Here is a 26,586-nt window from a genome sequence, read left to right on the forward strand (position 1 = left end):
CGAGATGTCTCATGTCATTTGTGTGGTCCGTGCGGACCCGTGTAACAGTGCGTTCAGCAAGAATGCATGTTGGCATATATATTTTTTGAATTCGTCCGATGACCACCGCCCTGCAGCTTGAATAAGATCAGGCGTCATACCTGCTATAGCCAGTGCAGTGGCTCCTCCTGCTCTCATCGAGTGACCCGACATGGCCGAGCCACAATATTGGCGCAGACGCCGAAGAAACCAAGAGCGTGTGGGAATCGAACCAGCGCTTGTCAACCACAGCGCTGGGCGAGAGGGAAAAGACCCGTCTCTGAATGCGAAGTAACGACGTAACACCGGCAGTGGGTCGTTGTCGAGAACGGAATCCGATAACAAGAGGATGGTGCTCCCAGTCCCCAAGCCATCGTTCTTCTGATAAGGTAGCGTGTAGGAGATGCTTCTTGCCGTGATGGAGAGAGTGTGTCGGAGAGGGACTTTTCTGTAAGATTGATGCTTCACTGCATCAGGCCAAGTGAGTTCTCCCAGTCGTTGCAGAGTCAGAAACCCAGTGAAAAGCAGAGCTAAGAACAGACTATCGTCGTGCTCTAACTCTAAACCGAGCTTCCTTTGGACCTGCTGCAAGTCGTCGATACTCAAAGGTAATTTCCTTTGTACCGGTTTTGACAAACGGCGTTTGCAGCCACGAAGTGTCCGTACGACTAGCGATGAACGTCGAGCCGCACGGACGTCAGGATACGTGTCTTCGAGTCGACTCGAGATTCCTGAAAGGTAAGAGTCGACGGAGCGTGGTTCGATGTGATGCGATAACCAAACCACGTAAAAAGATAGTGTATCAATCGTTGGATTGATTGGCAGGTGATGCAGTCGACAGAAGGTGATGTATGAGTTCAGATGCGAGTTGTACACAGATGCTGTTGTTGAGTCAATAGCGAAACCAAGTGCTACTGAGCGCTCGTACAAGAGGCGCTCAGGTGTCCAGGCTTCCCTCAGAGGTTGCCTGGACGATGAAGATACATTCATCATTTTTTCGCTGCCCCCAGCGCGTCTCGAGGGGGTTCGAAATCGAAGAAGCTCGCAGCAGGAGCTATCTCCAATACACGTTCGTTCTGGAATCGCGAAAGTGCGTCGGCTACCCTGTTCTCCGAACCAGGGATGAATTCGACACGCAGGTCTACTTGATACTCCAGCAGGACGTCCACTGCCGCTAGAACGATGGAGTTATAAGGGGGATGAGCACGAAGTGAGTTAAACATTGCTACTGTGTTGGAATTGTCGGTGTAAATGAGCATCCTAGGTGGGCTTTCCATCATGTTCGGTATGGCATGAATGGCTGAACACACTGCGAGGGCCTCGAAGAAGAAGATGGTGTCTTTGGGAGCTTCAATGGGCAATGGCGACTGACCGGCGAAGTTCTCATGAGGAAACCATAGACCCATTCCTAATCCTGATGTGTCCGTGTAGACTACTACCACATCCTCAGACAGTGGGTTAAAGTCCAAGGCTTTGTAGAATAGTAGCCCGGGCAGCTTCTCCATATGATCTGCCATCCAGTTCAATTCGAAGATGATGCCATTGTTGACATGTAGACGAGCGTGTGGTTGGTCTTTCCCTCGTATCTTCTCGTAGATAGCTGAGAGTCCAGGCTTGAGTAATGGAAAGACGTTAAAACTCCATTCACACCACCCCGCGAGTTGTTGATACTCGCGAAGTGTCCACCGAAAGTTCCTTCCGCCGAATTGACGCAAGTGCATCACCAGCTCGTCTTTCTTGTGTGAAGGTAAGGTAGCCGACATGGCATTAGGGTTGACTTCGAAGCCTATGACTGTCAGAGGACAACCAAAGACTTGCTTTGGATGATCATGAGGGACACCAAGTTCGTCCCAGAGATGTAGTAGTCGAGTTTGCTTTTCCGGGTAGAAACATTCATAGGGTTCATAGTATAACGTTTTCCCCGCGAGTTCGAATGAAAAAGAGTCGTCCATATATAACTTGAGTGCCTCAATTAACGCATGATGGATAGCGATCCAAGCGACCAGGGACATGAAAGAGATCCAAACTTTGGGGGATCCTCTTCCTCCAAAGTTGTTATTACGGTCTACATGGCATTGTCCTCGTACCGTTAGCACCTGCTTGGTCTGCCACAGCGGATGCATTGGTAACCTACGAAAAGCTTGCGAGACGTCCGATTTGAATAGAACTAGTTGTTCATGAGGGTGCTGTTGCCGAAACTGAAGCAGCGACGCTCCCAGCGAATGTAAACCATCGAGCTTAGTTCCTTTGATGGCGTCTGAATCGATCATGGAGTTGAGCGAGAATTCACCAGCAGTGTGGTCCACGACGAGACATAGCTTATCAGAATTAGGTTTGGGAACAGTATGCATCGGCACACTATACATTCCAGGAAGTAGTTCCATTCCGAAGCTTTCAGATACTCGTCCCAGTCTTATTTCTTCTTCAAGCTGCTCATCAATGAATCTTTGTTGCTCTTCAGTCTTCGTGCAAGTGCGCATAGAGTTATCGTTAACGGAAGGGTAGGCTTCATCCGAAGCGTCGGCCCATGGCCAGAATCCTTCTCGAAGCGCTCGGCACACCAAAAGAACAAAGGGCTGATTAGGGTGGTTTTTCAACAGGCATTGAAACTGATCAACGTTGATTGGTGTTACAAGTAACATCGGCTACATGGCCCCCCTATCATTTTTCCCCTTCGTCCTCGCCCTCGTATGCCTCCGGCTTGTACTTCTCTACCGACTATCCATTGACCGGATCCTCGGGACCGTTCCCGTCCCTCGTCCCCCCCTCCTATCGCACCAACGTGCGCACGTGCCTTCGGGCTATGACTCGTTCTGACTCGTGCCACCAATGTGGCTTTCCTTATCTTGTCTTATCTTTCCTTTGACTCGTGCATGCTGCACATTGTATCATTTACCGTTGGCTCGTTCCAACGTTTCTTGGTCTCATTCCGCACTCGACCTTACATCACTAATCAGGCTCTGCTACCAGCGTACCTATACCCTTTCCGTTTCCCCTTTGCCCTTACCTACAGTACGGTAGCCTTGCCCTTAACCCTTTCCACTTAGTATAAGTAGTCGGTCACTCTGTACTAGATTCTCTAACTTGAATCTACTCAATCTTCCCTCGAACATACTTCCTTCTGAAGCCCCCTCAGCTTCAGTCTCTAGTATCTTTTCTTAGGTGCTCATCGCGCCTAAGTCTACCTCGATCGACTACCTCATCGTTCGGACAAGACTGTCCTTACTTTGAGGACGTCAGTGACTTTGAAGACATCCGTCTTAGAAGTCACGTGACACGCGCGTCTCTGATATCTGCCGACTCGACATCGCCAGTCTCAGTCGCTACACCGGACCCTTCCGGTTACGTCACGAACATTAGCGGACGACGCCCCTCTTAGGGCTCCGCATAACAGATCTATTTGAGTGCGTAACAAAAGATTCAAGTTTCCTTTTTCTGCGCCCTGCCATCCGCACGGCCATTAACCGACAGACACCACGACTACCTGGATCCCGAAGTACCCTTGGGAACGTGATCCCAACACTCCGGACTCCGAAGAAGAAGAATCGGAAGAAGACCACACGTCCTCCGACGAGTTTCCCGACGAACAACCGTACGGCAACCTCAACTCGAACCCTGGAACAAGAATGTCCGGAGGCCCCACCCAACAACCGACAGTGGTCGTATCCAGGCCTGAACTAAAGGCTGGAGTACCACAGAACTATGATGGAAGCATCGATGATGCCGAGCGCTGGATGTACTTGGTGGAGACATACTTCCTCATCAACTCGACGATCTACAGCTCCGACCAAACCAAGGTCGCTGTTGCACTCCAGTACATGAACGATGGAGACGCCCGCGTCTGGGCTGACACCTTCTACCGAGCAGCCTTCGACAAACCTGCCGTCGACTTCGGTAGCTGGAAGGACTTCAAGAAGGCCTTCACCGAATCCTTCCACCCGGTCGACCGGATGACTGAGGCTCTAACCAAGCTTCATGGTTTGAGCCAAACCGGCGACGTGATGCCCTACATCGCGACGTTCAAAACCCTGTCGTCCACTGCTAGTCTCAAGCAGGACGTCGCCCTCATCCACTTCTTCGAACGAGGGTTGAAACCAGGACTTCGAACCGCCATCTACGGGAAGGAGGTCGTTCCCACCACCATCAATAAATGGTACACTGCCGCGATACAGTTGGAAGCCAACTACAAGCGATCAAGAGCAGTTGTGTCCAACAACAGATCGGTACGCCCCAAGCCTCAGGTCCGCCAACGCGATCCTGATGCTATGGACGTTGATCGTTCCCTCATGCCTGAGGAACGACAGAAGTGCTTCGATAAAGGCCTTTGCTTCAAATGCAAGGAGAAGGGCCATCGAGCAAATGACTCCCGGTGTAGAGACTCATGCATCTCATAGTGTGATATGGCGCTTTACACTAGGGAGTATACAGCACCAACTCGCAGCATCACTCTGTGTACCATCCACAGTGATTCCTATATGACGCGCAGCTTTCCCGCGCAACGCGCGCCATGCGCGCACCATTCCCGCGCTTCACGATGTATACGCGCGCGCGCGCGTTCCCGCGCTTGCGCGCCCTATAGCGCCAGCCATCCAGATGCATCCATCCACTGTCCACCAAGCTCCCTAGTGTGTATATTTCCATTTCCTTTATTAGCATAGTTCCACCTTTATTTTTATCATAGTTTCTCACTCATATATATTTTTACATACCTACTCGGTAGCGCTTCGGCTCCGCATGAGCGCGCTTAGGCGCGCTATATAAGCGCCAGCAGTAGAACCTTACTTTTCACCCAACTTTACCTAGTACTTACTACTTAGAAAGTCGCAGTAGAAATCTATTCATTAGCACAACACATCTCACATCCTTTATCTTGCTTATATCTTCACATAAGTTTAGTCTCTCTTATTTCCGCTTACACGCGCGCGCTTTCCCGTGCTTCGCGCTAATACGCGCGCGCTTTCCCGCGCCTTCATACCTTGCGCGCACCGGCGCTTTCTTGCGCTTCGCTGAAGCGCATACCTCTAGATCTCCGCTGCACCTGCTTCCCCTTTAGGGTCGAATGCACTTGCCATCTCAAGTATCGCAGACTAGGCAACGCACGACCTACAACTTTTTAGATACAGTCAGGAGCATTTCTTTGTTCCTCTCAGTATTGTTGTTTCTACACCGGTTCCACCCGAAGGTGCGCCGAGGAGACAAGAACAACGAAGAAGACAAAGGCAAGAAGCCAAGCAAGTCTGGCGTCTGCCAGCTTGACGAGTCTTCTGACAAGGAAGACATCGAAGTCAACCTTGTCAAAAGAAAGGATTTTTAAAGAGAGGGCTTGTCGAACGGTCAATTCCCTCTATCTGCGCATTGTATACTAAAGCTGTTGGTAAATCCAACGAGTTTCGTGTCCCGGTGACACTTTTCTCTTCTTGCAGTGCCAAAACTGTTCAGTCGACCGCCATCATCGACTCAGGGGCAGGTGGGACCTTCATTAGCTATGACTTCGTCAAGCAAAATGGGATCCGGACCCACCTACTCAAGAAACCCTTCTGGATCACCACAGTAGACGGAAGCCCGTCCTCGGCAGGACAGGTAACCCAATACTGCATGCTATTCATTCGTCTCGATTGGAGACTTATGTATGGAAAGTTCAACGTAACGAAACTTTCCAAGCATGATGATCTACTTTTTGGAAAACCTTGGCTTAGTGCCATGATGCCCAATATTGACTGGAAGGCCAACACGATCTCCCTGCCTGCGACCAATAGGTCAAAGGAGGTGGAGAGGGAACTCAACGCCTCCCGGCGAGAAAGCAGGGCCAAGCCATATCTCTTTCGTGGAGAAAAGGCTGTCCTAGAAGAACTCGATGACGAGGACTTTTCACCCCTCAAACGACTCCCCGAAGGCACTCAACACTGCCTCGAAGAAATCAAGAAACGCAAGAAGCGTAACAAGAAGAAGACGGCGCCAATCATCGTGCCCTTCGAAGACACCGACTTCAACACCATGGACGATGTCTGGGTCGGACAGACCCATATCGCGGATAAAGTTGAGGAGATCTCCACTTATCCCCTCACTGACGATGAAGTTCTAGTGGAATATGCTTCGGACGGAACATCCGTCCGGATCATTGAGAACATCTCTTTCGACACCCTGCTCACCAAGGATGGGACCTCGAAGAAAGAAATCCGGAAGGCTCTCCACCGACGAGCAAAACCCCTCCGGAACCTCTGGATCCTCGCCTCTCAGCAGGACTACACGAAGACCTCCAACAAAGCTCAAGAATTTGCTATGGAGGACGCGCAGGAGAAGAAGAAGAAATCATTCGAAGAACTGGTACCTTCCTATCTTCATGATTTTGCTGACATCTTCGCAAAGGACGGTCTAAACAAACTCCCTCCCTCACGACCGGGAGTAGACCACAAGATCGAAACGAAGGAAGGCTTCATTCCGAAATCTTCTCGAGCCTACCCGCTCTCACCAAAGGAAACCGACACTGTCAAAGCATTTTTGGACGAACACCTCGCCAAAGATTTCATCCAACCCTCGAAGTCTCCTCAAGCTGCTGGATTCTTCTTTGTCGGCAAGAAGGACGGGTCTCTCCGCCCCTGCCAGGACTACCGATACATCAACGAATGGACGATCAAGAACGCGTACCCACTCCCTTTGATACCACCCTTGCTTGCGAAACTCAACAAGGCACAATGGTTCACAAAGGTCGACGTACGCTCAGGATACAACAATATCCTCATTCATCCCGACGATAGGTGGAAAGCCGCGTTCTCCACCTCATACGGGCTCTTTGAGCCCAAGGTAATGTTTTTTGGATTATGCAATTCACCCGCCACCTTCCAAGCTTACATGAACCAGACATTTTCAGAAGAACTGAACGAAGGATGGTTAATCGTCTATATGGACGACATCCTGATCTTTTCAGATAACCTGGACGAACACCGGCAGAGGACCCGCCGAGTGTTGGAGAAACTCCGCAAAGAGTCTCTCTTCCTCAAACCCGAGAAATGTACTTTCGACACTCAAGAAGTCGAGTACCTCGGTATGATCATTCGACCCGGACAGGTCGCTATGGACACTGCCAAGCTGAAAGGCATCAGCGAATGGCAACAACCCTCTTCGGTCAAGGACGTGCGGTCCTTCCTCGGATTCTGCAACTTCTACCGTCATTTCATTCCCCACTACTCCGACATCGCACGCCCTCTCCTAGACCTAACCAAGAAGGAGATCCCCTTCTCTTGGTCCGACTCCACCGAAGCTTCATTCCAGCATCTGAAGAAGCTATTCACCACCGAACCGGTTCTGCGGAACCCCGACTCCTCGCGACAGTTTGCGCTTGCAACTGACGCTTCGCTCTTCGCAACCGGAGCAGTCTTGCTCCAGACAGATAGCAATGGGGATTACCACCCCTGCGGCTATCTCTCCCAGTCCCTCAACGCGGCCGAACGGAACTACGAGATCTACAACCGGGAACTCCTTGCCATCATCCGAGCCCTTCAGGCTTGGAGGCATTTCCTCGAAGGAAACCCTCACCCGGTCATTGTCTTCACGGATCACAAGAACCTGATCTATTTCCGCTCCGCACAACGACTCACCCGACGACAGGCCCAGTGGCACCTCACGCTCACCAACTTTGATCTGGAACTTCACCACGTTCCTGGAACAAAGCTCGCTGCACCGGATGCCTTATCCCGCCGTCCAGACCACGCTATAGCTGGTCAGGATAATGAAGATCGTATCCTCCTCCCCGACACCTTGTTCACCCGTCTAATCGACGCTGAACTCGCAGACGAGTTTCAACGACTCTCTGATGACCCCTCCGACCAGACTGTGAAAACAGCCTTGGACGCCCTCTCCGGGGTGTGCGCACCCCCCATGAAGTCTGCACTTTCCGATTGGAGGTTCACCGATGGTGTTCTCTTCTATAAGGATCGTGCCTACGTTCCCCCCGACCTCCGGCATCGCGTGTTGTCTCTACATCACGATCACTCAACCGCCGGGCACCCCAGGCGTTCCGGTACCGAATGGAACGTCAAGAAATCCTACTGGTGGCCCGGAATGGGCTCCTTCATTAGGAAATACGTCGATGGCTGTGCCATGTGCCAGCAGATGAAGGTTAACACCCACCCCACGACACCTCCCCTCACCCCGATACCCTCCTCGGCCCTCCGGCCCTTCGCTCAGGTTTCGGTTGATTTAATCACCGACCTCCCCGAGAGCGCCGGCTATGATTCTGTCATGGTCGTGGTAGACCATGGGCTTATGAAGGGGGTAATTCTCTGCCCTTGCAGAAAAACCATCACAGCGGAAGGAGTAGCCGAACTTTTCTTCAAGAAAGTGTTCATGCGCTTCGGACTCTATGACAAGATCATCTCGGACCGAGGCCCCCAATTTGCCTCGAAGCTAGCAAAGGAGCTAGGACGACTCCTCGACTACCAAGTCGCACTTTCCACTGCCTACCACCCTCAGACAGATGGCCAGACCGAACGGCTCAACCAAGAGCTCGAAACCTACCTCCGGATCTACTGCCGGACAACTCCCTCCAAATGGGCAAAGCACTTGCCTATGGCCGAGTTCGTTCATAACTCCCGATGACACTCTGCCAGAAATGCCTCTCCCTTCTACCTCATGATGGGCTATGAACCACGAGGCATCCCCCATCTCTTCCCCGACTCTACCCTACCAACCACCGAAGACCGAGTCAAGTCACTCGCCAAGATCCGCGAAGAAGCCCTTGCATGCCACAGCCTCGCGCAGCAACGCATGGCTGATCGTTCCTATGGCCAGCGCTACAAGCCATGGAACGTTGGTGATAAGGTATGGCTATCCGCCACGAACCTAATCACCGGATTCCCTTCTAGGAAACTCGCCCCAAAACGATATGGACCCTTCCCAATCCAGAAGGTCCTCTCCCCCATCACGTTCCAGCTAAAGCTGCCTGCCAGCTGGCGTATCCACCCCACGTTCCATGCCTCGGAACTTTCCTCCTATCAGGAGACAGACGTGCATGGACCGAATTTCACCGAACCTCCTCCTGATCTTATCGATGGAGAGGAACACTACGAAGTGGAAGCTATCCTCCAACACAAAGGTACCGGATCGCGTTGCCGGTACCTCGTGTCTTGGGTTGGCTATCCTGCCTCCGAACGAACGTGGCTCCCCGAAACAGAATTGAAGTCCGCAGCGGAGCTCCTGAAGGCGTATAAGAAGCAACTCAAGATCGCTTCAATCGCCATCTCATGTTGATCAACAAACGCCACTGCAACTTCTCCTACCGCCCTCACTACACTAGGGCTGACCCCACCGACGAACCCATCCACACCGACACCAAAACCTTCCATCGCCAACGAATCCGCAATCGCCACCGCCCCACAAAACCCAAACCCATCGACAAACAGCGACCCGTTACCCAATACCCCACCTACGCCACTACCCAAGGAAAGACGCTTCACTATGTCGGTCTCAGCGTCGTCTGTTTCCTCGCACCGATCCGCTACCTCTCATGCGTCTGCCTCCGACCACGACCTGATGAGCCAGCCAACGCATGGCCATGATAGGCCCTCCCCCCCGGGATACACCGTCTTCTGACGACCATCCCTTCGCTCAGTTGTCCAAGATAGGCAACGGGCCTACTGGGAAGCAGTCATCTGCGACCCCCAGTATGCAATTCGACTCGACAATTATCTCAACCGCACCAACGACGACATAACCACGAACCTCGTCCAGGCCTTCAGGGCCACCGACACCCTCACCGGCGATATCGCCAGGATCGACCTGGCTAGGGAGACTTCCCTATCCACCGTCTCGACCAGATATAACCAAGGCAAGATCAAGCGAGCCTTGCTAAATCTGTTTGAGCTCAGGAACTTCCATGCCGCTGTCATGGCCGTCGAGGAGGAGCGGGCATTTAATCCCCCTCCCGACCCGCTTGCAGTCGTCGAGCGTGCTGTCTATGACAGAGCTCCGACCCCCTTCCTTCCCCAACTACCCCGCTCTGAATCACCAGAGCATATCCCCAACGTCACCCAGCTGACCAACCCCGAGATCGACCGTCTCTATAACGAATACGAATGCGAGCTCTACGCTCCACGTAACCCCTCCCCCATCCGCGATGTCAACACCATCTCTATCATCATCCCAGAGTTGGATGAATGCCCTCCCGAACCACCCGTTCTCAACCCCGACGATTGGGTACCCACTGAAGTGGTCCCACATCTCTCCATTGGTTCTCCGGAACCTCTTCCCACTCCGCAATGCCGAAATCACCGTGCTCGCGCACAATCCATCCTGTCCCTAGGACTACCCCTCTCCCACGCGCATCGCCCGCGCACCCAGAACTTCACTAGGCACTATCCTCGCGAGGAAGCCCAGGAAGACGCCATCAACAACGCGCGTCGTGATGCCACCGAGACCACCCAGGTCTACCGCAGCAACGTTGTCTGCCGCCAGTGTCGTGTCTTTGGACACAAACAGAAACACTGCGCGCAATACTTCTGCCACATTTGTGGGCAATTTGCCCCAAAACATCTCACTCCCTTCTGCCCTCGACTCGACGGCAGAAAGATCCTTCGCCATGGAACCTCTTCCGACCGGTTCTACAGGGACATGCAGCAGCTCGAAGCTGCGTATGACCAGGACGCTGCTCGCCTTGAGCAAGAATGCGAAGAGAACGCAATCAAAGCCGCCTCCTGGCTCGAAGACCTCGACTTCGACCCCGAGTGGTATAACAACCAGGACAACTACGTTCCCCTGGACGACGATTAAAGAGTTCGTGGAACTCTACCTTGAAACGGGGGTAATGTTACAAGTAACATCGGCTACATGGCCCCCCTATCATTTTTCCCCTTCGTCCTCGCCCTCGTATGCCTCCGGCTTGTACTTCTCTACCGACTATCCATTGACCGGATCCTCGGGACCGTTCCCGTCCCTCGTCCCCCCCTCCTATCGCACCAACGTGCGCACGTGCCTTCGGGCTATGACTCGTTCTGACTCGTGCCACCAATGTGGCTTTCCTTATCTTGTCTTATCTTTCCTTTGACTCGTGCATGCTGCACATTGTATCATTTACCGTTGGCTCGTTCCAACGTTTCTTGGTCTCATTCCGCACTCGACCTTACATCACTAATCAGGCTCTGCTACCAGCGTACCTATACCCTTTCCGTTTCCCCTTTGCCCTTACCTACAGTACGGTAGCCTTGCCCTTAACCCTTTCCACTTAGTATAAGTAGTCGGTCACTCTGTACTAGATTCCCTAACTTGAATCTACTCAATCTTCCCTCGAACATACTTCCTTCTGAAGCCCCCTCAGCTTCAGTCTCTAGTATCTTTTCTTAGGTGCTCATCGCGCCTAAGTCTACCTCGATCGACTACCTCATCGTTCGGACAAGACTGTCCTTACTTTGAGGACGTCAGTGACTTTGAAGACATCCGTCTTAGAAGTCACGTGACACGCGCGTCTCTGATATCTGCCGACTCGACATCGCCAGTCTCAGTCGCTACACCGGACCCTTCCGGTTACGTCACGAACATTAGCGGACGACGCCCCTCTTAGGGCTCCGCATAACAGATCTATTTGAGTGCGTAACAATTGGTGTTATTATCTTGAAGAGTTCTGGGTGAGCCGCGACCGTGTGGGCAGCATCACTATCTGCTAAATAAGCGGGCGCAGTTGGTACAGGGTCCGCATACTCTGTAGACCGAGCAGTTGGGCTGAACGAGGCGTCTAAGGGGGACCAAACCAAACCTCGACGAAAACGCGGACGTTTGAGATATGCCTCATGTTGATTTTGACTTGGTTTGATCTTCGTTATGCTTTGATCTGACATGACGGCGTCCACACAACCGGCCGTCCTGTTCAATGTTGCAGATATGGACGTAGCGACAAGTGGCAGCGCTGCGGGTGCATTCGCCACTATTCCATTTGCGACATGGTTCTCTTTTGACAAGAAGATCTCGTCCTGCTCCCGTGGCTTTGCTAGATTCTCCCGAGTCATTGTGTAACCTTCCTCCGGCGGAGAAATGGGAGCTGTAGATGTCTTTGAAGCATTCAAAGTCGGACAACTCATACCTTCGAGTGTTTCCGACTCTAAATCTGACTGATTTGTCATATCGGAGGACGCGTCCATGGTAACTCTCCAATTGTTGGTCGAACTGCTCGTTGATGTGCTCGGAGTAGGCGTTAAGTTCAGCCTGTCTGAACGGGAAAGCGAATTTGAGGGCTCGTGCAGCCCTGTTCCATGCCGCGTTCCATTGGCCTTGTGTAGTGATCTTCTTCGTGGCCGTCTCTGATACTCCATAGGTGAGCTCAACGTCCCCAATGGTCTCCTTGTGCTTGTCAACGGCTCATGAAGTGGTGATGATGGTGTGGATGGCGTCGAGATTGATGCTTCGTCCTGCAACGATGTCCGCCCATCCTGACTCATGAAATTCTGGGCTGCGTTCATGGTACATGAGTTTGAGCTTAGCTTGTTTCTGATCCTGTGCCCAGTTCTGTAAGATGCAGATGGTGAGTTTGAGATTGGGTGATAATGGTTTGGCGGGTTCTTCGAGGACTGATGGCTTAAGTTCAAGACAGGTAAAGTCGAGCTTTGCTCGTTTTTGAGCAGGTTCTCCTGGCTCAATGCTAACATCCCGACTCCTAATCTCTGCTGGAGACTCCTTTTCGAACCGCGAGTTCGACGTTGGTTCAACCGAACGTTCTCTAGCGGCTCCGGCTCCTGCTCCTCTGTAGTTGGCTTGGTCTTGCTCCGACTCCCATTCGTCGAGCATTCCGAGGTAGATAGCCGCAACCGTAATGGGATTTTCACCTGATCCAAGGGGTAGACTTTCTTTGATGATTGTGGAGATGACGTAGGAAGCTTCAAACTTTGTGCACTTGCATGCTCTAAACTCTCTGACGACGTCAAGGCACCTCTTCGCCACGTCTTGTTGGGGTAGATGCGCTCCATCAGTGTCGGTCTCAACCGAAGTCCCTCGCATTCCTGGTCCCCTAAGCGAAGATTGTGTTTGCGACAAGTTGGCGGCATTGTTATTTGAGGTACTCGGGTCTGACATATGTTTTGGAAGTATGACCGAATTTCAACAGCGTTTAAATTCAAGTTTTGACGAAAAATATATAGAGTAGATAGTGCAGAACGTGCACGAGCAGAAGTGCTTTAGGGGACAAGTGTGCGACGTGAAAACGGATCACGTCAGTTAGACACTTAAATATCCAGATGAAAAGGGGCCTGTAAGAATGACGCTGAGTCATGAGGCTTACCAGCGTCGTGAATCGATTCAACTTGGTTAAACAAGTTTAACCCCGATGTAAGTACAAGCTATAGTATATTCATGTTCAGTCGCGACATACAAATCAGATCATTATTTGATCTGCAATGCATTTAATTTTCTTTCTATCAATCTCACGTTAGAGACGGTTAGACTCGTAACCAGTCTGACTGTGCGCCAACTTGAGATGGTGAGATTTTTGTGCCACTTGAGCATCTGGGACCGTGATAACCAAGGCGCCGCTGAACCATTAATTAGTCAATGTACGAAAGACAAACTCCGTGGCTGCGTTGGAGGACAATAATACCTAGAAGTAGCCATGAAACAAGGAGCAATCATGATGCCAGATCATCGATCAGTGGTACCTTGTCACTTCTTGGCAGTAGTAAGTACAAGATCCATACAAAATACTTGACGGGCCCGTTACGTGGATCGCCTTGCAAGGACAATGTGCCATTTCAAATTCGATCAATCATCGCTCCTCGAGAATAAATCCTATTTTCCCGCCTCGCGGAATAGGAACTGGTTCAACTGACACTTGTGTGAAACATCATTAATGCCGGAGTTCGAACCGACACTGGAAGTAAAGACGTAATTGCAGTGCCCGCGTTCATCATCATCATCATTGTCATGACTTTCTAGCCAGAGGCCCACGAATGCCCAGTCAATGATATATTACTGGTACAGCACTGCCGACTAGACATAATATTGGACACGTCACAACCATCAAAACAATATTCCAACCAACTGAGACGTTGGTATCCAGTATTAATATTCAACGTTCAGAACGTTCAACCACGAGCAGAGCCGATCTCTGTCATTGTCGTTGAACATCGCAGGATGACATCGGCAGTGAACATGACAAACCTTCATTTACTCCGAAATTCAATGTTGTTCCTGTCGATTCTGAATCAAAAGACACCACGCTTTGGTTGATATTGTAAAAAACACTGATTGAGCAGCTAAGGCTAGGAGACGGCGGTCTACTGTGTGAGGGCGAGGGTCTGACTGAGAAATCAAGGAACTCGTTGAGTCATATCATGGACGATAATTGGAAAAAAAAACATACTGGTGGTTTGATCATCATATTCTGCATCTTCTTCTCCGTCTGCCTCTCTAGCTTTTGCTATTCGACTAAGCGTCGCAAAGACCTCTTGTTCTTCTTGTTCATTATGTATATCCACATTAAGACCTCGGATGGTTTCGTTCGGAGAAAGATCGGTGACTAATCCACTACACGTGAGATGTGGTCGAAGGGAAAGAGCTATAGAGCCGACCTGAAAGACTGCCTTTGTATAAAATACGCTCAGTATTCTGCTATAGAATGCCTAGACGATGCATACCTTCTACCTCAACACAGAGACTCTCCTCACAAACAGAGGCGTGGTCTTGTGTGGACTCCCCTGGGCTCCCAAATACTGGCCAACAGTCAGCGAGGGAACTCGCACTGTCCTTCTAACATACCAAGGGTGTCATCTTTTTCCGGCAGCAAACGTCTGGCCAGGTCTTCTGAAGTTCTCTGTATGGCGATTCAACTGCAATTCAATATGCCCGATATACGGTTGGTCGACTTACTTTGATGCCCTTATAAACCCGATGTGTGATTTTACGAAAGTGCTTGGGATCCGACTCACGGACGAAAAGGTTGACAATGAACTTGCGGAAAGATTTCTTCCGCATCTGGAGCTGGTCTCTGAGTTTTACCGCTCTGTAGAGATGGGTGAGTATAGTAAACCCTTTTGGCTAGGTGAAAAAGCTCACTGATCATATTGAAACTTTCCAGCGGTGTAAGCTCGATTGTAGGTAGCTTTATCAGTTGCTGAGAGACGATCGTTTTCCAACAAGTCGGCCAGCTCTCGCAGGGCTGTCAGCGATAATTGTAGATAAATCTCGCCTTGTTCGTGATCTGTCCGGCCCTTCAGCTGGATGAAAGTCGCAGGTAAGTTTTCAAATTGGCTCGCAGGTCCAAAGTTTGCGGATATTCGAACTGTTGTGGTAGCCATTGGGGGAGACATGGGATATAACTAATTGACGGGAGCTGGAGCAATCTGTTGCGCTGATTTCCTTGGTTATATACAAAGACTCGTGCGAGCGATTGATGATGATAGGCTCCGAGGGTCAATATAACAAGTTCGTTTCCTTCGAGGGAAGATTATGTGAGTATAGCAACAAGCAGCTGCTATAAACCTGATGCTTGAGCTTGAACCTTGTCGATGACTCGGAGGATTCATGTAATCCTCAAGATAGAAGGAACAATACAATAGAATATTTTCGTCGTTCGGATAAGAGTTCCCTATCAGGGTACTTTGCAGATACCTATACTCAGCCGGATATATGAATTATTGAGACGTAACTTGACATGGGGTCATGGCGGCCTGCTACAGCCTACTATTATATCAAGTTGGTTCTAAAGTCCGCGAAGTGCCGGGGTCCGAATTACATATGTAGGTCCATATTTGTTCTGTATCGCTTTGACACCTTTTACTTTTAATCTACACCACAACTCGGGAGGATGGCCTCGACCTCCGCTGCTCATTCTCATCTTTCTGAATATGAGATTTGGTGGAGGAGCCACTACAATTTCCTCACAGAAAAGGGTTATAAGCTGCGAAGTCGCTACAGTCCAGATTGGGTCCCCTCTTGGACGAACGCTAACAAAGCTGACATAAACTGCGAGGATGGAATCGCGTCACCAGTAGGTACTTTGATAATAGCAGTGCTCATCAATTACCTTGTCTCCTTTAGCATTATCTTGTATTGGATGCACGGCGCATTCAAGACGGTGCTCGCGTATCACTCAAGCGTATCGATATATCACGACACCCTTATGAGATAGAAATAGGTCGCTATTTTTCTACCCACCCTCTTAGCAGTGATCCAGCCAACCATTGCGTTCCAATTTACGATGTTCTGAAGGTGCCCGCCGAAGATAATACCGTGATAATTGTCATGCCGTTACTTCGAGATGCTACAGATCCCTATTTTGACACGGTCGGGGAAGTTGTAGACTGCATCCACCAGCTTTTCGAGGTAAGATCTTCTTAATTGACTGATTATGACTGATCCATTTTCACTTTCTTTAAATTGAAGGGGCTGCGCTTCATGCACAGGCATCATGTCGCTCACCGGTACGCATCCAACTTGCTCCAGTGACTTGTCTCATGGGTTGGGTTTAGAGATTGCATGCAGCTAAACATCCTAATGGACGACAGTATATTCATAGACGCATGGCATGCAAGCGACCAGTATATGTCGGAGGACTACAAACGCGTGGCGAGGCATCGTGCGCGCACAAAGTCTCCTCCACGATACTACTACATAGACTTTGGTATCTCCCGCCAATATGAGGCGTCCAACACCAACCCGTTAGAAGCACCGATATTTGGTGGAGATAAAGAAGTACCTGAATTCAATGAAGACAACTTCAAACCTCGGAACCCTTTCCCAACCGATGTTTGGTATCTTGGGCATGCCATCCAAGAAACGTTTCTCGACGTAAAGTGTAACAGTGACTTCTGGTTTTTCATGCTCTGATTTGCACAAAACAGGAGTACACAGGTGTAGAATTTCTGAGCGGTCTGGTATCGGACATGATGCACTCGGATCCAGCACAGCGTCCAAACATGGATGAAGTTTTTTCTCGATTCCAGGTTATACGTCAGGGTTTCAGCAACTGGAAATTACGTTCCCGAGTGGCTCACGATGAAGAGAGATCTGTTTTTGATCTCCTAGCACATTGGACCCGTCGCATCCAGTACGTACTACGCACGATTCCTCCAACGCATACCTCGTTGTCATAGAGTGGACTTCTATGTATGTAGTCTGCAATGCACCAGTTTTCTGCCCTTGAGCTCTCACACCTATAGAGTTCGAGGTGACATGCTGACTTAACGCCGCACACCTGACTGCACAGCGACGTTCGCTCTCATGTGTCAACACAATTACACTGGCGTCGATGACCGGCCGAGAATAGTTAGGACAGTGATACTTATTATTGCAATAGATTTCACAGCTCCCGCAGTGACTATCTTCGAGGGCTGACTAGTCTAACTACGGGAGACCGCATCAACTCCAACAATCATATTAGTGTTTCGAGCCCAGCCGCGTCATGTCCATGTCATACAGCGAGCTACACCTATTGTGTCATTTTCAGTGCACAAAAGCCTGTAAAGTACACAAACCGACCAGTTCAATATCATCTCTAAATCCGCCTTCTTCATTACATCAATCATTCTGAGAAGAAAAGGTACACCTTCAAATACCTTCCTGGTGTGGCGCTACGATTATGGCTATTCATCACTCCAAGAGCCCACCTTTCCTGGTCAAAACCCGTCCCGCACCTCACCCTCCCGAGCTAGAATTTCTATCGTTGTCGGTACTTCACCTCCATCTGTGTCTGCACCGGAGTCCATGTCAGCACCTGAGTCTGTGACATCAATGTTGACACTTGGATCAGTTTCGGAACCTACATCAGCGTTGGCACCTACAAAATAGTTCTGCCCGCCTGGCAGCCGCAGACACAACTCAGGGTAGCTATGACATCAATTATAATAGATTCATGTCTGCCAGCAAATTAGAATGTCGGGAGCATGGACCGGCGTATGCGTAGATCACCACGATTGCAAATTAACGCTGTCATCTTTGCACTTATATATACTGTGCTCCTGGGCCAATATATTCCTTTCCCTCCTCCCAACGAGCCTTCTCGATCTTCGTGATACGAACGACATTATAACGAAAGTTAACAATGCTCGCAAATGTCTTTCCATCTAGTGGACCTGTACAGGTGCTGTACAATGTACAAAGTATGCGAACTTCTTCTATTCACAGATTTTACTGATATAACACGCCTGACTAAATGAGAGCATGTCCAAAATCCCTGTGGTACGCAACCGACACGACCATAAGACATCAATCTAAGACCCCATGAACAAAAGTAGCAATTAAACAGCAGAAACTCAGCGCCCAGTACGAGAATGTTCACAGCCGGGCATTCTTAGGCATCCTCTTAATAGCCTGCCGCACACCAAGATCCCCCAGCACATCTTCTGCACCCGCAAGAATGGCATCAAAAGGTGACGTGCGATGGTACTTGATATAACATCCGTTAACATCACATCGCTGAGGAAGACCCAAAGTCCAGACGTACGTTCTCAACGATCTTGCCCATACCCGTGACGGTGATACCCCGACCACCGAAAATCTGAGTTGCATCCTGGGCGGTTTCACGACCAGCCTTTGATACAAATCTACATCACAGTCCATCAGTTTAGCACCGGAACAACGGAAGCGGACATCGCATACTGTTTGAGCAATCCAATAGGCCCAGCGAGTTTGTCGGATTGTTCGTCATAGGACATCTAAATTTTCTACTTTAGGGCAATAGCACTCAGAGAATATAGAGACTAACATTATTCATTTGATGCGTGATGTTCTCTACCCATGCTTGGCTGGCTTCCACGCGAGCAATCATTGCCGCAAGTTTAGCGCGGATAACTGCCTGAGCATGAAGAGGTTTCCCAAAGGCAATCCGTTGGTTCGTCCACCTGAAACAATGCACAAGTGTCAGAAAGACTTGAAGAATAGCTTGTGATGCGCCCTTACTTCAAACACTCTTCAACCACAAGTCTTTGCGCACCAAGACTCGAGGCGGTGACCATCCACCGCTCATGATTGAAGTTGCTAAAGATAATCGATATGCCTTTCCCGACTTGACCCAAGGTATTGGCAACCGGCACGCGTGCCTTGTCAAATGTGACAAATGCAGTTCCAGCAGTTGAGGAGTATGACGTTTTCACCGGTTTAGTGGATACAGCATCCGAGCGCTCAACGAGCAAAACAACAAACCCGGCCTGCAATGGTGGTGAGAACTCAGAAGGGGATCAACAAAAAAGTAAACATACGTCTGTTTTACATAGTGTCGTGAAGTAATCCGAAAAGGTCCCATTTGTTATCCACCTGTAACGACCATGAGTAATCCGTTCTAATGAAGTAGCTCGAACCATACATGCGTACTTCTTAGTTCCAGTGACAACCCACTCATCACCGTCTCTCACTGCAACAGTTTGCGCGCCGTTGACGTCGCTGCCTGCAAACGCTTCCGAGATAGCAAGGGAGATGTACTTCTTGCCAGCCAGAATGTCGGGTACAAACTTGGCTCGTTGTTCCGGAGTTCCGAAATTAATAATGGGAGGGAGGGCAATAACCCCGCCATTCAGGAGGCCGTCCACGAATGCTCGTGTGCCAAACCGCGCAATCTCAGTGTTAAGAATGAGCTATAAAGTCATGTAAGTGAGTAAAGAGGATGCTTTGTGAGGAGCATGTTTACTTCATGGAAGTAGTCGTATTCTTCAGGCTTCACGATGCCACCCATCAAGGTAAGTCCCTTGAGGTGCTTGCCTGGTCCTAGGCGCATAGCCAGGAAATTTATCTCGCTGTGGTGTCATTGTTAAACGAGTTACGCAAGCTTCACGCGGGGGAGTTTGCCTTAATTTATCCACGACTTCTTGCGATATCTTCTTCCCATTTTCCTCGCATCTAACTGCCTCAGGTTGTACGAACTCCATCAAGAATGCCCTCATAGCCTTGTGGAATTTGCGGTGGTTATCACTATAGTAAGGGCTGAAGTATCCAGGTGTGAGCCACGTGGGCTCAGCATAGGGCACAAGAGACAGCTCCCCAGGACCAAGAGGCTTGATGTTTTCAGTCTGTCCGCGAATGGCTCCTATTTGGAGACGGGCATACTGAGGGCGTTGAAGAACCTCAAGTCTGTGAAGTCCGAAGAACACCTGAGTAGCATCCTTCCCAGCTGGAATCGATATGAATATGAGAGTTGAGTGGAGAAGCTGCTGCACTTGCCAACGCTATCGGTATACAGCACGCCTGCGCCTCCTGGGTGAAGGTCTGCGAAGCGGGATAGGTCATAAACTTTAGAGTCTATGACAATCCACTGTGCATATGATTAATAGTCGATTGATAGCCTTGAAGTTATAGCACGCACGAGGTCCCCTTCCTTGTTATGCTGTAAACGTATTCAGCGTACGCTAGAACGCAAAGCGAGGCCTGGTGCTCACCTTAGCGATATCATCAAGCGTGAACTCTTTAAAAGGCATAATGCTGCTGGCAACCTTGCTTTCCCTGATACTGATAAGTACTGGTTCCGGATCCATGTGATTGACTCACTGAACGAGTGCCACAAGGCCGTGAGAGTTTGTTGAACTTTGCACCGAGTTGTGTCAGGTCGTCCAGTCAGATTTAGAACTCAACTAAAGTTTGTTTTTATGAGCGATCATGAAGTGATGAACATAGTATTGTCAAGTTTTGGTTTCCTTCGGCCAGCGAACTCAGGTTTGACTAATACGGTCCTATATCACACGTGCTGGTCGGCATAGAGCTTTCGGACTCGGGAAGCAAGACACTGTTACTACAAGGCCAATAGCAGCTAGTTTGACTCGTCTATATATATATGCTTATGTGTGGACTGACTTCGTGCAGTTGTCCCCAAGTCTTAATTGTCCGAGTGCGCTGTCGATATCACAGAGTACACGAGGCAGTCCAAGCTTAAGGCACTGATCACGATCGGCGATCGTTCAAATTGCTATGCAGACTTCTATTCACGAGCTTGAAAGCCAATGGTAATTTCTGCGCACCTGTGCGGCGTTCAATTTGTCCGTATTTCCGCTACCTGAAAAAAGTAATCAGAAACCGCACCAGGAGAGTCTAGGATCCGAAGAAATTGGGCTGATGTGGAGTAGAAGAGCTCCGCAAGGACAAGATAGCTACCTCCTTGCACCCGCAGCCACGCAAGCGGTCGCGAGTCCTAAAATACATATAAGGCCTCGGAGTATCAAGGGCACCCAATTGAAAAGCCCAGGCTAGCTACTGATTTGCAATTACCCGAGGCACCGACGGTGGCCGCGAGAGAAATTACGGTTCTTGCAATAGTCAGCAAAGTTATTGTTATTCGCGAGTTTCCTGCAAAATGGCGACCACGATGTCACCGCACGGTGAACGCCGTCAGTGGGAACCGCCGTTGTAACAATGATCTCCCGAAGCGAAAGGCGAATGATGACGTGCGACGCCACCGAGCGGGATCGCCGTGGAGGATGGTTATTCGATCCTTCATCCGACGAATCAAAATGAGCGAAGCCCTGCCGGTATGAATGTATAATACATGCGCATAGTAATGGAAATACTTGACGGAGATCACCGTGTACCACGAACGTTGGGAGTTTGATTGGACACAAGACACAGAAATACATTAATGATTTGTGGAACTCGGAGGGATGAAAGACAGCCCAATCAAAACGCCACATACGAATTGTCTCAGTCTCACACGCTAAGTAATCTATTCCCACGGGGTAGAAGAAGATTGTTTACATTTTGTGATTGCTTGAGCGCTCAACTTAGCTAGGTCCTCTTCAACGTCTTCAATCATGCTCGCTCTCGCCCATCCGACAGAAGCTAGAACTATCGATAGAACTGGCGTCGACAGAAATATTTCAAGTCTACCTAGAACCACTTCATCCTCATCCACCGGTCGACCAAGTTCTAGCAGAGTTCCACATTGGAAACCGCAAGCATCGACAACTACCGCTGTATTTCAGCCATCTTCGTCCTACTGCCAACCAGTACCACGCAGATCGACTTCTGGATCTTCAGTTGTGACAAAAGACTCTTCTCCAATTCGGCATAACGCCGTACAGTCAACTCAGGCAACATCCGAATCTCCAGTAGCCACAACCAAAGTCCCTCCCCCTGATAACCCTCCAAGAGCTGGTTCTCCAATTCCTCCACCTCAAATAAACCTACCAACCTCTGCTTCATCTTTTGACGTTCATAGCTACCCCTCAACCGATTTGCTTCGTCTCCTTGCTTCACTTCTTACCCAGATTGCATCCACCAACGATGTAATTTCAGGTTCAGACCCAGCATCCCATACTTTGGCAGGTCTGTCGCATAACAATATATCAGAAGATGCATCTCGTTCCCCTATTTGGTGCTCCCTTACCTCCGCTTCCCGTTCCTCTCTGTCAAATCCTGCATCCGCCCTCACTTTCCATGCTCGCAACATTCCAACTATCGCACTCGAATCATACCTTTTACGAATACTCAAATATTGTCCAACTACAAACGAGGTGTTTTTAGCCCTCCTCGTGTATTTTGACCGCATGTCTCGCCTCGCCTCCGAGGCTACGGGGCGCACGTTTGTTATTGACTCGTATAACGTCCATAGACTTGTCATTGCTGGCGTCACAGTCGCCAGTAAATTTTTCAGCGATGTATTCTACACTAATTCGCGGTATGCGAAGGTGGGTTTCAACTTCACAGACCTGTTCAAAATATTCACTCCACTCCACATCTCGCTATCTTTACTCAGGTCGGAGGTCTCCCTCAAGCAGAGCTCAACCAACTCGAACTCCAGTTTTTGCTTCTCAACGACTTCAGACTCGTCATATCGCCTGAGGAGATGCAAAGATATGCAGAACAGCTTATCCTCTTTTCGCAATCACAGCCACCAGAATCGCCTTCCGTGCCCCGCCCTGTAACTCCATCACGTTCACATCAATCAACGTTTCAGACACGTTCATCACCTACCGCAGTATCAGGCCCGGCACGGGCTATGGGCGCTATTGATGTGTATGGTGGTTCAGTGGCGCCCGATCGGACGCCCAGTATGCGTGCTGTACGCACGCGCGACGATGATGCTGCGAGCATTGTCAGCACCGAAACTGACACAGAGACCGAAACGGAGGGTGGCTACACGACGGATGACGAGCCGACGATTCGGCCACCCAACTCTTCGAGTTCAATCTGTGGAGACGCCGAGGAGTACGAGAGTGCCGGCGAGTTCCGCGCTGCCACCGTAGAGCAGAGTGACGAGTGTAGGCAGAGCAGGGTGGAAGATAAAGAGAGAGAACGAGGTGACATTACGCCGGAATTGAAAGCCCGGCGGCTTGTACGAGAAATTAGTGAGGATATTGGGATGGCGAGCCCTTAGACTGTTACCAAACGATTTCCTGCGACACCTCCTAACCTTTGCTTCCGGATATCTGTTCGACCAGCCCATAATACTTCTTCATACCTTTTACAGTGCACGACCTACATCCAAATCACGGCATTGCAGTCATATCGTACAGTAGTGTCTCTATACCTCGCCTTAAGTTCATATTTCGGCAGTGTATATTTATTTAGCATCTGTCCTTATAGAAACTCGAACGATGGCATCCTTGTTCGCTGGCCATGTACTCGGTGCCGAAACTTGCTTTCTTGCAGTTTCCCAATATCATATCATAATTAGGGCTTGTTCTGCGGTGCCAGTGTGGGTTTTTTTTGTCTTTGACACGCAGGACCTGCGTCTAACGGACAGGAATAGCACGAACGTTGGCGCATCCGAGGTTATCTAGATGACGATCTCCTTTATGAACAAGGTACTACAGGTCCTGCTGGCTATCACCCTAACATCCACTCATGCACAGTTCTCTGTAAGTACAGTTGTTAGGAAGTTGCCGGGCCAATAATTTGCCACAGCAGAATTGAAATCTGTGGGGCTTGAACCAATGATTCAAAACCACTGGATGATAAGCTTTTTTTGCTATTGCCCCGGAGAGATTCACTCATGCACAGTTCGTTGGAAGATTGTGTCAAGTGTCCTGGCTTATAAAGTGGTTATTACAATTAATGGAATTGAATTAGGATGCATCAAAGTACTTCCTTCATCTTCCAGTTATATTTTGCCACGTCCGTTGATTCTGCCATTATTCAGGCTTCCCATGCCAAGTAGGTCCTCAATACATTAATGATGGCCTCACTTGTCACACGAGGCTGAAGAGTCCCCTATCAGTTCATTAGTTAGTTCAAATTCATATTTTTTTTTCACAACTGTCGGCCTCGGGGATACACTAGGTGACCGGTAAGCCCAAGACATCGTTTCCAATGCTCATGCCAATCCGGGCGCACGCGGTCCCCGAGTTCCCTGACTCCACGAATTTCAGACTTTGATGTTTCCTGATTAAAACTCGTGTCCCGAGAGGATGGAAGTAGAACTTCAGGTGAACCTGATACGTAATAAATACATGCATTCAGAGGTACTACACCTAGACTTAATGCCCAAAAGTCTATAGTTCGTCTTTGGTGTGTTCGTCCTCCAGCGGGCGACATAGTGCTGGGGTCGTGCCTGTAATCTGGTACTCGCACTTTTCCATTTCTGCCACCGTCAGTAATGTGTTTTCAGTGCCACATGTGAGGACGAGCTTATAAGAACAAATCAATATTATGAAAGAGAATGGAGAATATGCAGGATTCACCTCAACACTGCGATGGGGGCCGTTCCAGCATTTGGCCCCCTGGGTATAGTGCTGTCGGGTATAATATTCTGGCTCACCAGGTCGAGCAGCCTTGTTCCAGGACGAGAATTTCCTGGAAGGCACATATATAAGTACCTTCATAGCATTTTATACCCAAACAACATACCCGAGACTGAAGCCGGAACCACCGCTTTTGGGAATTTGCCTCGCCTCGTCAAAGAGGCAAACCTCGTAAGTGTACCTTTGAAAAGTGGGTATGCTTCCAAGTAATTTGAAGCAACAACACTCACTCTCCAGTATCCTTTGATAGGCACGTGCCGTCAAGTTTTTTCCACTCGCCTTCTGGGCCAAAGCCATCAGGATCAAAGAGATCCATGAGGTCTTCATTTGCAGTTCGTTGCTCGTCCTGGGTCAGCTTGAGGCTGTGTTCCGCGTCCGACAGGGCTACACGTGCACGATTTGATTCTGAGGTGGAATGAGCACACACATTCAGTCATATAGCATATACTTACCAGCAGACGTGTCGGATGTGCCTCCGTGTCCGATCCCGAAAACTGATAGCGCTGAGAGGACCGAGTCGCGGAAACTATAATAGGATGGGAGCAGAGCGTCTGGAAGGTAGGCTGAGATGTCAAGCACTTTAAACCTGGTCAGTTTCTTGAGGTATCAGCAATTACTCTTAACTTACAGAGGGACTGGGCCGAAGCAGGCCCGACAAGCTGGTCATGTTCTAGCAGCAGCGTCACATGATCGGTTTTTATTAACTGATCCAACTCCTTCTCGATCTTTGCTGCATTCCAGAGACCTTCATCTTCAACATCGTCCTCTGTTTTCTGTTTTTCCGTGGTAGCGTCAGCTTCCCCATCGTCACCCTTGCGTACGTCGTTTATGTGAGGTAGTCCTGCTAGTGCCTCCCAGCCGCGCACAGCCTCGAGGACGGCCATATCTTGATAGTTAGGGTTATAGCCCGTGCGGAGTGAGGTCAAGATGTCACCAAGAGCTTTCTCGCGTTCCAGGTGCTTCTTGTGTTCTGTCTGAAGGGACTTGAGTGCGGTATTATGTACGAGGAGTGACTGGTAGAGGGCTGCAAGATACCTGCGAGTCAAGATTACAGGGAGTATGTCAGGACACACGTACGGGACTGTTTCTTATGCTCCAACTCAGCAGCCGAGAGGGATTCTGCGCGTTCTGCAATGTCTGAAAAAGGCCGTGTTACCACAAAAGCTCTCGACTCTTGAACTAACTTAATACCTCGTAATCTCTCCACCTCTTTCTCTCTCGTTTCAATCTCTTTGACAAGATCAGCAATGAGTGTCTCCAAGCGCTTTTTCTCCTTATGCGCGTACGCAATGTATGAGGATCGTATCTTGGATCCAGTCTTTCGCAGCTTCCGCTCTGCTTCCATTTTCTTTTTGTGTTCTGCTCCGACTTCCTGGCAAGTGTTCGGACACATGCCTGGGAGCTCATCCGATCCATCACAGCATTCCTGCTCTATGTTCAGATGAGTATCACGAACTCACGCTACCACGCCTATAAACTTACCGCAAAGGCCATCATTAACATGGGAGCTTTGTATGGTTGCCCCAATATGGCCCTCATTGCGGCAGTAGAACTTGTTATTGGGACACGCACTCGAGCCTTACAGAACATAGAACTACGTCAATACAACTTAGTTACCTGACCATAACTACCCGGATTCGCACCTGGCTCATCGCTGCCATCCTGACAATCACAATAATCATCATTTACTGCACTCCAGGCAATTTCCTTTGAACCGTCTAAACACGTCCATGTCTGGCGCGAACCCTTCGTGCTGGGTACGTATTTCGATATGAGAGAGGGAGGGACACCGTGGGTCTTGTCGAGTGCTGCTAATGATGGAAGGGCGAGGGCAAGGAGTAGCCAGGGATGCATTGTCGACCCAAACTTCAGTGGGATACTTGTTAACTCTCTCCCACTGAACTCAACATGATCGGTGCCACAGTTACGTCAGTGC

General features: G+C 49.7%; 5 protein-coding genes across 5 annotated transcripts; 2 read left to right on the forward strand and 3 right to left on the reverse strand.

The window, feature by feature from the left end:
• Positions 1-13,779: 13,779 nt before the first annotated feature.
• On the reverse strand, positions 13,780-15,299 carry F5891DRAFT_1214062 (uncharacterized protein; the record flags this gene model as incomplete). The annotated part of the gene is made up of 7 exons (XM_041369267.1): positions 13,780-13,922; positions 14,152-14,190; positions 14,354-14,509; positions 14,628-14,702; positions 14,749-14,803; positions 14,860-14,992; positions 15,046-15,299. 7 exons carry the CDS (start codon positions 15,297-15,299, stop codon positions 13,780-13,782), a joined length of 855 nt encoding a protein of 284 aa, XP_041228406.1.
• Positions 15,300-15,796: 497 nt separating this feature from the next.
• F5891DRAFT_1142777 (uncharacterized protein) lies at positions 15,797-17,140 on the forward strand (the record flags this gene model as incomplete). Its single annotated transcript, XM_041364934.1, has 5 exons — positions 15,797-15,979; positions 16,030-16,314; positions 16,375-16,412; positions 16,461-16,779; positions 16,833-17,140. The coding sequence occupies 5 exons, from the start codon at positions 15,797-15,799 to the stop codon at positions 17,082-17,084; spliced, it is 1,077 nt and encodes a 358-aa protein (XP_041228407.1). The 3' UTR covers positions 17,085-17,140.
• A 923-nt stretch (positions 17,141-18,063) lies between these two features.
• Positions 18,064-20,593, reverse strand: F5891DRAFT_1021368 (acyl-CoA dehydrogenase/oxidase). The gene is made up of 13 exons (XM_041361176.1): positions 20,467-20,593; positions 20,358-20,421; positions 20,285-20,305; positions 20,143-20,233; positions 19,771-20,092; positions 19,613-19,718; positions 19,300-19,559; positions 19,188-19,242; positions 18,889-19,136; positions 18,695-18,830; positions 18,589-18,644; positions 18,434-18,533; positions 18,064-18,375 (listed from the first exon to the last, which is right to left on the reverse strand). The coding sequence occupies exons 2-13, from the start codon at positions 20,394-20,396 to the stop codon at positions 18,265-18,267; spliced, it is 1,545 nt and encodes a 514-aa protein (XP_041228408.1). The 5' UTR covers positions 20,397-20,421; positions 20,467-20,593; the 3' UTR covers positions 18,064-18,264.
• Positions 20,594-21,560: 967 nt separating this feature from the next.
• F5891DRAFT_1021369 (cyclin-domain-containing protein) lies at positions 21,561-23,542 on the forward strand. Its single transcript, XM_041361177.1, has 2 exons — positions 21,561-22,595; positions 22,664-23,542. Exons 1-2 carry the CDS (start codon positions 21,720-21,722, stop codon positions 23,282-23,284), a joined length of 1,497 nt encoding a protein of 498 aa, XP_041228409.1. The 5' UTR covers positions 21,561-21,719; the 3' UTR covers positions 23,285-23,542.
• Positions 23,543-24,272: 730 nt separating this feature from the next.
• On the reverse strand, positions 24,273-26,533 carry F5891DRAFT_1021374 (glucosidase II beta subunit-like-domain-containing protein). The gene is made up of 10 exons (XM_041361178.1): positions 26,294-26,533; positions 26,133-26,228; positions 25,842-26,081; positions 25,728-25,787; positions 25,279-25,674; positions 25,103-25,228; positions 24,881-25,055; positions 24,757-24,831; positions 24,591-24,702; positions 24,273-24,536 (listed from the first exon to the last, which is right to left on the reverse strand). Exons 1-10 carry the CDS (start codon positions 26,502-26,504, stop codon positions 24,402-24,404), a joined length of 1,626 nt encoding a protein of 541 aa, XP_041228410.1. The 5' UTR covers positions 26,505-26,533; the 3' UTR covers positions 24,273-24,401.
• Positions 26,534-26,586: the final 53 nt, after the last annotated feature.

Source organism: Suillus fuscotomentosus (assembly GCF_016647785.1).
Source record: "Suillus fuscotomentosus strain FC203 chromosome Unknown F5891scaffold_15, whole genome shotgun sequence".
Classification (NCBI taxonomy): domain Eukaryota; kingdom Fungi; phylum Basidiomycota; class Agaricomycetes; order Boletales; family Suillaceae; genus Suillus; species Suillus fuscotomentosus.